Genomic DNA, 12337 nt, shown 5'->3' with positions numbered 1-12337 from the left:
CTTTTTTTCAGTGGAACAAGACTTGGATTATTGTGGCTGGGGTTTTTATGATCCAGCAGGTAGTTAGTGGAGGCTTCAGGAGATTTGTGGGCGGCTGTCATCATTACAACACTGGCTTCCTTGGACTGAGTTCATTTACTCTGCCTTATGATGACACCACCTCTCCTTTAGCTCCCTTCTTCCCTACACACACACACACACACACACACACACACACACACACACCTCTTCTCCTCCTTCTCCATTTTCTCTTCTCTCCTCGCCTCTTTTCGGGTGGAAACCTCGGATGTCCAAAAGCGTTACTTTTCAGGAAAGCGTTTGTTCCAAGGGATCCGATGTAGTTACCATTTAGTCACAAGCTGTTGTTAATACTTTTCATCTGTTCAATCAATATTGATAAATCCCACAGACACACGCCCATCGCAATAGCAGAACTACAAGCTCATGTGTTGCATCACAACAAAGTGTACGACGAAGTAGGCAGGGCATTCATTTCCATAAAAAAAAAATAGTTGAAATGTGGAGATACAAGGTTTCTGCCCAGCAGCGACGAAACGTTCGCCTCACACCCTCCTCTAGTTTCAACAATAGCGCGTACAGCCCCCCCCTTTCCCATCCCTACTAGCTACGAGTTATTCAATGTGCAAACCCAGATGTGCTGAATTAACCCTTGCCCTCTACTGTAGAAAATCCCTGAGGGACACGTTAAGGCCCCCCCACCCCCCCCCCCCCCACACACACACACACACGCCCCCCCCCCCCTGCCCCACTTATATAAACATTCCTCCATCCATGCATTGACTCTGTCTCTCAGCTCCTTGCAGGGTGTCCAGAGGGCTGTGGCCTCCATAGGTATCGTTAACATATTTGTGCCGTGAGACGGCCTTATAGAAACACCCCCCCCCCATGCGCTTTGTCTTTATGTGGAGCGAGCGGGACTGTGCTCACATAATATTTTTTTTTATTGCTGTTGTCAGCTCGGCCTGTGTGTGTTTAAGTGGGTCTCTCTCTACGACTGCGGGACCTCTCCGGTCTCCAAGTCCAACGTGTGGTTTTTCTGTGCTGTGTGAGCTCATCGCTCTGCTCTCGCTGTAGTAAATACAGCAGCATTACGTGACTGGATGATGTTCAAGTTGCGATTAGGGCTGAGGCACTGGCCTCCAATTAAGGAGGGGGAAAAAAAGGATGATTATAGTAGTTGATTTCTTTTTTTTACGTGCCCCCCCCACCCCGACCCTCCTTCCATCTCTCCCAGCGGGTGGATTACATAGAGGTTACATGAGAGTCTCAGTGCGGTGATCAGCCAGTCGGTTCTCGGGGTCTGGGGGCAGGCTCATCTTTGAGCAGATCTAGCTGACATCATCCTCACAAGGGGGGTTTGTTAGTCAGGGCAGGATATTTGCTGGGCTTGGCTTGAAGCTCCAGCTCCTAGGCAGTTACATAGAATTTCCATTGCAATGACCCCCAGGCTCGAAGCAGTACTGTATGTATCTCCCTGACCCACAGATTTATAGCTCTGGAAAGATTTTAAGAGCCTATTGTATGGGATTTTGTGATATGCATTGCTGATCCACGTATACTAATGCTTTTTACCTGTTTTGTTTTGCAGCACTGGAATGACTTGGACGAAGTGAGATCTGAAGGGAAGAGCAACTCCAAGTCCAAACGCCACTTGTCTGCCTCTGATCTGGACAGTTAGGATAACTGACTTGGAATCTGGCTGCTCAGTTTGGTTGCGTCGGTCCAGAATCCCCTGAACTCTGGGCTATAGTTGAATAGAGGGGAGGGCAGAATGGATGGTGTTGATACCCTACAGAGCTCCGCCCTGGAGACTAAGGCCGAACGAATCGCCCGCTACAAGGCCGAGAGGAGGAGGGAACTCGCCGAGCGCTACGGCAACACGGACGAGTTCACCTCCAAATATGTCCGCAGGGACAGGAAAATCGGCGATTCGTCGGAAACGGGCCCGTCACTAAGCAAGGAGAAGGAGAAGTCGGAGGATAATGGATCAGAACACACTCACACCAGGAGGGGCCCCAGGAGTAAAGCTGCAGAAGTGGCAGAGCAAGCTGACGGCGAGTCCTCCGTGGATGTAGGTGGCACCGATCACGTAGATTTATCCTCGAAAGCAGAATCGGCCTCCGCTGTGAAGTTGTCCTCGCATAACAGGTGAGTTTAGGACATATATCGTCTCTATAGACCAAATTAGGAAGCATATGCCTTGCCGTTAGGGAGTGTGTGTACAGTTAAGTGTTCCAATGAATCAAGACTAAATAAATCAGCCTGACTGTCTTGGATATTGAAAACTTCAAGCAAAGGGTAGTTGGCTCTGAATGAAGGCGGCCAGGCATCTCTCTGCACAGTACAAATCCAGATTCCAGGGTCCAGTGGATCCTTCATGCATCTGGCTGGTGCATTCACAGAGCCCATAGATAGTAGTACCCATCACCTCTTTGAAGTAAACACCACTTCTAACATTTCCAAAATTGGCCATATGCCTCGGCAGCGCAGGACTGCCATGTTTGGACGTTATGACGTACGAGCTGCTTGTTTTGGGTACAATTTACAGCCGTTTTAGGTCTAGTGAGCGGGTATCCTGGGAAGACTTTTTCTCTCTTATGCCTAATTTATACTTAGTTGCTCGCCGGTCTTGCTTGCGCACTGAAAATAGCCGATCTGCAAGCTCACAACGTGTTTCAGTGCGACCCGTTTGTGAGCTTGCAGATCGGCTATATTTGGTGCGAGACATCCGCACACGTCTAAGTATAAGTCGGGCCTTATTAGTGGCAAGGAATGCCCTGAGTCCTGTTCATGGATAACGCAAAACATGTCCCATCCTGGGTTCAGGGATGTTTTCTTTGCTGTAATGGAGCTGGGGATTGTGCTGAGTGCACACCGTCAGGCTTGTCTCGTCCTGACAAGCACCCCGAGGGGGGGGGGAGAGCGAGTGAGAGATTTGAATGTGCACACTAGCGTGGAGGCAGTGGTGGAAAGTAACTAAGTACATTTACTCAAGTACTGTACTTAAGTACAATTTTGAGGTGTTTTTTACTTTACCGGATTATTTCCAATTTTCAGTACTTTTACTTCTACTCCACTACACCTCAGAGGAAAATATTGTGCTTTTACTCTACTACAATTAGTTGAAAAATTTAGTTACTAGTTACTTTGTAGATTTTGATTATTATTACAAAACATGCATTACCCACTTCAGCCCTATATACATTTTGGCCATTTGAAAATAGCCGATCTACAAGCTCACAATGCGTCGCGATGCGACGCATTGTGAGCTTGTAGATCTGCTATTTTCAAAAGATTTTATACATTTGAAAACTTGTGAAATGGGACATTCTGCTTAATGAGCACTTTCTACTTTTGGTACTTTAAGTACATTTTGATACCAATACTTTTGTACTTTTACGCAAGCAAAATTTTAATTCTGGACTTTTACTTACTTCTAAGTACTACATTGCAGTATTGATACTTTTACTTAAGTAAACAATGTGAGTACTTTTTCCACCACTAGCATGGAGGAGAGAGAGCCAGTGAGAATGTGATGAGGGTTTGAATGTGCCTCGACACAATGCTCTAAGCAAAATGTTCATGCCCCGTACTTATTGAACCAAGATAAGTCTGACTGGCGTGCGAGCAGATCCTATCAACCTTTTTACGTTATTAGATTGGGAAAGACATGCCTTGTGTTGTTGCAGCAGTGTTACAAAATTAATTGTTGTTTGACAGGTTGCTGCAGGTCTCGGCCGTGTGAGCATTGCAGCATTTCTTATCTTTCTTGTCAGTTTTTTTCACAGCAGTAGAGGTTAGGGGCTATTTAGTTTTTGGCTCAATCTTTGCTCAAGTTTTGCTCCCAGGTTTGATGTTAACCACTTTCAACCTGGCATCTCTATTTTGGGCATGTCATGGTGAATTTAATATGTCAGTTATTTTTACAAGATAAAAGTGTATTTAGGGTCAAAGTAGGAATAAAATAACATGTTCTATTGCTTGAATTGTAAATTGATGTTCGTAAGCTTCTTCCATAAAACCTCTCAGTCTCAGATATTTCATAAAAGCAAAGGTTAAGCCTCAATCTGCAGTTTCTTCAACTGGTTGGCTGTACAACTACAGTATAGAACAGCAAGAACATAGGTTTAATCATAATTCTAGATATTGTGCTAATTCTTTACAGTGCTTGTGTGGAGAACTCCTGTCACACCGCTTCATAAATCAAGGCCTAACAAAAATATTCTTATAAAAATGTTGTGAGATTTGTTGTTGCTTTACTCCCTGTGCAAGGATTAAGTGGTTATTGCCAAAAGTATCTTCATTATTATGAACGTTTTGTCCGTGAATGTGTGTTGTGTGATTACGTTTTGGCTAAATAACATTGTTTTCATGTCTTACACTTTCTCTAATTTTGGGACGAGCGATTGTCTTACTATGGTGGCCCACCTCTATTGAAAGATTATTTGGGAAAGCTTTGTTGTGGTGTCACTGTGAAGGTACATAGACTACAGACTCGCTGACAGAGAACAGAAAGGCTGGCTCAGCTGACACGTCTGTCACGTCAGCCTCCACAGGCCAGGCCAGTCCTGTTGTTGACGTTGTGACTTGGCCTATTTTAGACTGCCAACCGCACAAGCCTGTCACCACTTCTCTCTAGACAGTGACATAGCATATAATGACATATATGTATCTGGACACTTTAAACAGAGCGTGTGCCAAAGTGTCAACTGTCAAATGGACCCTTATGTGTCAACTGTCAGAGTTAAATTATCATTGCGGATTTTACTGTGCATAGTGCATACATTATAGATTTCGTTTTTTAGTTTTTTTTTTACAATCTAGTTATTCAAATGCGATGAAACTCTAGTGGGAGAAGGCACATTGAGCAAATAGTCTAATTTGAACATCTGATGGTAATGGGACACTTTTTTCACTTCTAAAATAATTGAATTTACTTTAACCCATTTTAACCTGGAACCCCATCACGTAACCATACCTTTCAAGCCGCGAACCCCTTTTAGGGTTCTTGTTGCTATGTACTGTATATAGCAACATCATTTTTTGTAATTTTTTTAATATATATTTTTAATATATATATTTTTCAGAAAACTTAGGTCAGGATTTAGAAGGCGTTTTTTAAAATCGACCTCAGGTCTAAATGGGTTAATTGAAAATAGAAATATATCCACTGACTCATGTATTTGGAGTACATACATAGTCATAGATACTGTGTACACACAAACAAATGGCCAGGTAGCCAACACTTGCTGCAGTGTCAAGGTCATGTCATTTTACCCACATTCACTGAAGGCTGTGTGACGGCATGTTGTGTCTGTGTGGAATGGGGGACGGCATTAAGGAAGCTGGCGACAATTTCTCCCAGCGATAAATGGAAACACATCAGGAAATGGGCTTATCTGCCAACAGACAGGCATCCTGCCCGCTCACTCATTTACAGTCGCATTCAAAAATACTTATCATTGTGTGGTTCTCCTTGACATGCATCGTCGCACAATAAATATTTACACATGTAAAGATGTGAGTACTGTACGCGGTTGACAACAGCCTCAACATTTCTCATACCTCAAAGGTTTTCAGAGGTTTTAGTTTCAAGTCAGGCCATGTGCATTCGTATGTGTGTGTGTGTGTGTGCGACACACGTGCATGCGTGTGTGCATGCATGCACGTGTGTTCTCAGAGGTTGTACTGTCATTAGACTATTGTAATAAACACCATCCATTATGGTGCTGGTGCTCTCCAGAGTCAAATGCCTCCAGTTATGAACAAGATCACGGAATGGTATTTTCAGCTAATTGCTGTTTACATGGCTTATGGTCTGTACAGTATGTTGCTAAAAACAAAGCTGAACAGTACAGTACCTGCCCCCCCCTGAAGGAAGCAGATTTCCCAGAGTTCACCAAGCAAATTGGAGACAAATGGTCGCCACCGCATAACTGCAGAAATGTGAGAAATGCCACAATGTTTAGAAACATCTTGTATGCATGTAGCCCTCTTGCACAGCTCATTTCTACCACTATTCCACTGACACTATATTCTTTCCCTTTCCCTATATTCTTTCAAACTTTTGCCTCGATTACGATCAATGAATGATTATTTTTTTTAATAGTGAAAAATAGCAGATCTACACGCAGGGCTTAAGTGGTTAATCAGACTAATTCATTTAGTAGTCGATTATAAAAAAAACGATGAGAATTTCCTGTGAATTTTGTTTTTATATACAAAAACAAACGCTGCTTCTCGATTATTCGATTAACCTACATGGGTTAGATTAATTGGGTTATTTGGTTCTAAATGTCGGGTTTTGATATGCAGTATTTTTGGTTAATTCCCCAGCCCTAGTACTACATCATGTCAGAGAGATGGAGGGAGTTTACTATGTGTATCTATGTGCCCAATAAATGACACAATGACACACGACTTCCTCTCCCTCCTCTTCTTCCACTGTCCTTCACTCTTCATTACTCTCTCTCTCTCTCATCCCCCCCGTCTCTCTTTGTGCTCTTCCTCTCTCTCTTCCTCGCCCCCCTCCACCATTGTTCTCTCCACTGTTGTCTTTGTATTTGTCCGTTTATCTTTTACTCCCCAGTGAGCTTAGACGGTAGCGTGGAGCTGATCCGCGCGCCCCCCCCCCACCCCCATCCTCTTCAGCCGGCGACGGACAGAGCGGGGGTCCCCCACGATTAGCTATGGGGGATCTCAGAGGGGCGTGGCCTGGCTTAGAGGCGCTCTGAGACCCAGGGCTGTGTCAGGACACAGCCAGCACACTGAGCCAGGGGCAGGCCTGCATAGCGACTGTAGGGATTTTGAGCCTGAGTTTGAACTAGGGATGTTAACATTTAATCTATAATCGATGAATTGCCGTAAAGAATTGGAATTTTTGGGGCTAGTGAACTCTTTCATCATATTCCAACATAAGGGCTTTTGGAGAGAAATGAGACACACTCCATATAGAGCACTGCAGAGGGGAGGTGTGTGTGTCTGTGTCCAGCTGATGCTTGTTGACGCTCGTTAATGTCATATACATCAAGGCAATTATGTTGCTGCACTCATTTTCGGTTTCTGACGAGAATTTTCCTTTTGGTTCTTAAAAAACGCGGACCAAATTGATAAATCGATCAATAAGGTTATCAACTATCAATTAATGAATTAATCGCTAGTATTAATCCCTAGTTTGAACCATACTTGAGTGTAGTAAAGAAGCATAATAAGGCAGAATATCGTTGCTGTCGGGCAGAAACCTTATCTCCATCTTTTTGTGTTTTTTCGTAAATTAATGCCCTACTTGATCATGCTACAGCGTCACACAAAAGCATCAAAAGTAGCAGATCTGCAAGCTCGAAACACGGCGCAAAGCGACGTGTTTTGAGCTTGTAGATCTGCTATTTTTGAATTTGAACAATAGTTTTGAACATATGAGACAATAGAAACGATATTGCATTGTGGGTTTCTTTTAGCTTTTGGTTTGGTGTGCGTTAATTAAAAAGGGTTGGGCAGGGTACTATGACACTGTACTGTATGTCCATATTGAAAAGTGTGTATGTTTCATTCTATGCCATGTGTGGGGTGGGGTCTATATGTCTTCACCCTCACATAGGCACCTCCCCTGTTCCATAATGACTTACCCTGGACCCGAAACACAATGGTTTCTGCATAATAAGCATCCTGGCTTATTAGAGTTTTTGGTGGGGCTAAACCCTAAATTGAACACCTACACTTGAGCCCAACTATGCTTATAATTTTCCAATAACAGAATAACTTCTTCACAGTATTCTTTGGCTGCCGACCCACAAACCCGGCCCCAACCTTTGTATGTAACCACATGAACTGTAGCATCCCTATTCTGGGCACGACATCATAGGCAAACATTGGGGCGAAAATAAGCAAACACTCACAAGCTCACAAGCCGGTCAATAAAGTAATGTAGAGTTCAAGTTGTTAAGAAATGGTCAATGCAGCAATTAATGCAAATCATGTCCATATCAGGTTAACACATCGATATCAAGCTCTCCACAACGCTGCGAGTACGCCCCCCGCCTCAGTGACCTTTGACCCCAACCAGCTGTCCACCGCGGCACTCCATTGTGTTTAAAGCGGGTCTCGCCCCGTCCCTTGTGTTACATCACTGCCCCCCCCCCCCCCATCATCCCATCCTCCCTGGGCAGCTGCGCTCCCATCCATCACATCCATATTTAATGCTTATTACTTTGAGATGAATGACTGTCCCCAAATGGTACACACACACACACACACACACACACACACACACACACACAAGCGCTGCTGTTACATCACTGCCAGTAGGGGGGGGAGTGGAGTGGGGGGACTGGAGAGCAGAACGTAGACTTGATGATAATTAGTGTAACGTTAGACACTGTAGCGAGCTCGTCCTGAGAGGCACGGGGTAAGTGGGGTTCTGCAGCACCGGGTTTGTGCCTTTTGTTTGTCACCTCGTTGTAGTGCGTTCGCCCGTTCAAGCGTTCTGTCAGCTTGCTGGATCTCTGAGTAGCTGAGGTGTGTGTGTGTGTGTGTGTGTGTGTGTGTGTGTGTGTGTGTGTGTGTGTGCGCGCTGTACACGTGGGCAGGTTAGCCTGAACTCACTGCACAGTATGCTCATCTTTGTGTGTGTGTGTGTGTGTCCACGTGTCCACACGTGCAAACCTCTGTGATCAGTACTCATACCATCCATGCCACCTTTTGTCGCCTCCTCTGTCTTTAAAATTGTGACCTCATTTGATTCTCTCTCTCTCTCTCTCTGTCTCTCTTCCAGGCTGCTGGAAGCTGGCGTCTTGGAAGAGCCCAAGGGTAAGAGCTCTCCTCTTTCACTGCACTCAAACCGCTCCATTGTGGCTGTATGGGCTGACACTCCTTCATGTCACAGTTCTTTGTAGCGTCCCGTGTTCACGCAAACACAAGCCTTTATTACCCGTGTTCAGGTCACATGCCGGGGCTATAGATCATAAAGAGGATGCGTTTTCTGATACTCCTGATTCCTGCTGAGAAGGAATGAAAACAAATAAGGAATGTTATTTTGCCTCTTGGCCCTCTTTGTGTTCGCAGTGGGGTTTAAAGTTAGTGCTTCACCTTAACCCTGAGTTGTGCTCAGTTGTGCATGGGTGTGTGAGAGAGAGAAGCAGGGATGCTGTGCAGCAGAGATTGTGCTGGCTCATGAATGGGGCATGTTTGTTTAATGGCTACTGAGTCAGAGGTTGTGCATGCTGTGCAGTAGGTGACGGTGCGAGTGTGCATGCATTTACATGCTAGGCATTTAGCAGATGCTCTCATCCAGAGCCACTTAACTATGTGCAAGGACGGAGTAAGCAGCGTGAACCCTAGTCAGACGACGACAACAACAACACCAACAACAACAGGGTAAGTCGTCGAGTAGATAGAGTGCTAAGAAAACAAGTATGCATTACAGCGGGTATCTACGTACATGCGTGTGCGGCTGCGTTACGCGCATGAATTGCATGCACTTGGGTGTCAGTATTTGCATGGATGTTTTGTTTTGACAATTATATTATTCCTGGTAGGACGACTACCATTACCATGCACAAACATGACTTGCTCTGACAGAGAGAAGAGGAAATGTTTAGTGTAGCAGCACATCGGCCACTATAGCTACCCTCCTGATTCACAATCAAAACACCTGAGCCCATAGCCTGCTTATCTGCCTGATTACCCTTCTCCCTGACTGCCTGCTTGCCTGTCTCTGCATTTGTTGTTGTGTTTGTCATAAAGTCTGTCTACTAGCCCACTAAGACCGGGAACGCATCCGTGTCATATTAAGATTTCTTTGGCTATTCAAAAATAGCAGATATACAACCGAGTGCCGCGCTCTGAGCTTGTTGATCTGCTATTTTTGAAAGATTGTGGAAATGTGTGCAAATCTTTGAATATATATCTATGTTTAAAGCGAACATTTGAAACTCAAACTTTGCTTCTGGTGGTCCCTGGAACCAAATATTTTGAGATATAATGCCCTATAATGCCTGCCTGCCTGTCTGAACTGATTATCCAGCCTCACATCTAGTGGTCAGTCTCTCTGGCTGCCTGCCCGTCTACTTGATCAACCTTCCTGCCTCTTATGTCTGGCTGCCTATTGATCCAATTCACTGCCCACTCATATCTGATTGCCCACCTAAGAGCTGGTCTGTCTTTCTATAGCAGACTGACTGCTGGCTGGCCTGCTAGCCTGCCTATATCTGTCTCGTTACGTATGCCTGCCTGCATTTCTAATACAAGCCTTTCCGGGTTTCCATCCTGCTTGACAGGCTGCCGGCAGGTCTGTCTGTGTGTCTGCCAGCTTGTCGGGATGAATAAAAGTCATCGTGGCCTTCACGTCACGCTACAGAGTGTGTGTGTGTGTGTGTGTGTGTGTGTGTGTGTGTGTGTGTGTGTGTGTGTGTGTGTGTGTGTGTGTGTGTGTGTGTGTGTGTGTGTGTGTGTGTGTGTGTGTGTGTGTGTGTGTGTGTGTGTGTGTGTGTGTGTGTGTCGTGACAGATGAGAGTGACAGAGAGACATGAGGATGATGCAGACTTTGTATGTATTGCACATGGGAGGAGGGGACAGAGTAAACAAACTGGTTCAATTGTGTTGAGTAATGTTGTCTTATTCGCACAACAATGTAACAAACCTGGCCTTCTTTAAACCAGGAAGTCTGGCAGAACACGTCATAATGATTTTCAGTTGAATGCTAGCTTTGATTTTCTGAGCTGCAGGTAATAACCCTTTGTTTATTAGCTTTCTCATGAATTTCTGCACTTTGGTTCAGGAAGGTTAGATAAGGTTAGGCAATATATTGTCCATTATTTAAATCCTGATTTTTAACCACTTTCAACCTGACATCCCTAGTTTGGTCATGTCATATAGCTGAAAAGTCTGAAGTCTTCCAAAATGTTGAAAGATTGCAAATTGACAAGCTCACAACATGTCACAAAGCTTGTAGAAAGGCCTGTAGAAACAAAAGTTTTGAATAGGGCTTAAGTAGTTAAATAAAGTAAAGATCAATATTTAATTTTTGCTTTCATAAGTTAAATGTTCTCAAATAGAAACTTTAGTCAAATCTGAGTTTTTCAAATGTATAGGAAATAGCGCTTTTTTGACTAAATATCAAAACATCTCTAATCCGTGGACTAGAACTCTCCAAAATAGATTTGAACTGCTGGAATTAAGTCCAGCAGTTACAAGACATTCTCCTTTAGTCAGCTGGGATATTTTGCTGTAAACAAAACCGTCTGTAATCAAGCCCATAGTTTGTAATTCTGTTGTTTTGAGAACTGAAGTTTCCTATGAGCTGCACCATCCACAACAGGGGTGGGCAACTTTGTAGATGGTGAGGGCCACAAAATTTCCTAAATCACTCTGGGGGGCCGCATTGTTTATCGGCAGGGGGGCCGCATTGTTTATCGGCAGGGACCCCCCCCCCCTTGACAAAACCCCTCCCGTTGGCAAAACGGTCCGAGGGCGGTGCGCCGGTTCGGACCAAAATGCCAGGGCTGGATTTTGGTCCCAGCCCGCCCGTTTATCGGCACTCTCGCCAGTAGTACCCCATTACTCAAAAAGCCCATAATAGTCACATATGTGATAAATAAGGGATATTAATTATTATTATTTGTTATAACTTTGTTTTTATTTAGCATTTAGTAGGCCTCTCCCCGACTAAGGATTTGTTTAGTCGAATCTAATTGGCGACTAATTGCCAATAGTCGACTGGCAGTCGACTAATGCAAAAAAAAAGAAAACCTTTTTTTTTTTTTTTTTTTTGGGGGGCAAAATACATTTTATTTCAAAGGGCCAAGTCTACACAGTTTGTTTTGTGTCTCCAGCAGAGTGTCTAGTAGTGTCTCTATCTCTCTCTGGAAGAGGTTGCACATGAACTCTGCAGCCGCACTGAGGCGCTCCAACACAAACAATACCAATACAAAGACAAGGAATAAGAAGAATAAAGTAGAAGTTACGTGTGGTTGCAGGTGTAGACTTGGCCAAAAATCAATTTAAATTGATGTAACGTTAGACACTGTAGCGAGCTCGTCCTACTTAAATTTTTTTTTTTTTTTTTGGGGGGGGGGGGGGGGGATTTTGGCCTGGGGCCGCATTGAGTGACGGTGCGGGCCGCATGCGGCCCGCGGGCCGCCAGTTGCCCATCCCTGATCCACAAGGTCCTGGGTACGTGATATATTATCCCCCTTAGGCACATGGACCACCAGAACAGCCAATCACTTGTGGTGAAGAAAGGTGAAAAGTTTAGATGAACCCTGGATCCGTGGGTTTACAGGGGCCCACACAAAGATGCTGTTGTTTATAGTGTTTACAG

The 12337-nt window shown here is 44.5% G+C and overlaps 1 protein-coding gene across 1 annotated transcript in view; it reads left to right on the top strand.

Moving 5' to 3' along the window:
• svild (supervillin d) overlaps window positions 1–12337 on the top strand; it is a 72728-nt gene that overhangs the window by 16854 nt on the left and 43537 nt on the right. The window contains exons 2-3 of the mRNA XM_084077971.1: window positions 1610–2169; window positions 8792–8826. Of these exons, the coding sequence (XP_083934097.1) occupies window positions 1793–2169; window positions 8792–8826 (412 nt within the window). The 5' untranslated portion in view covers window positions 1610–1792. The remainder of the gene's footprint in view (window positions 1–1609; window positions 2170–8791; window positions 8827–12337) is intronic.

This window comes from Gymnoscopelus microlampas, assembly GCF_963454915.1.
Source record: "Gymnoscopelus microlampas genome assembly, chromosome: 14".
NCBI lineage: Eukaryota > Metazoa > Chordata > Actinopteri > Myctophiformes > Myctophidae > Gymnoscopelus > Gymnoscopelus microlampas.
This window is presented reverse-complemented; position numbering and strand designations above follow the sequence as displayed.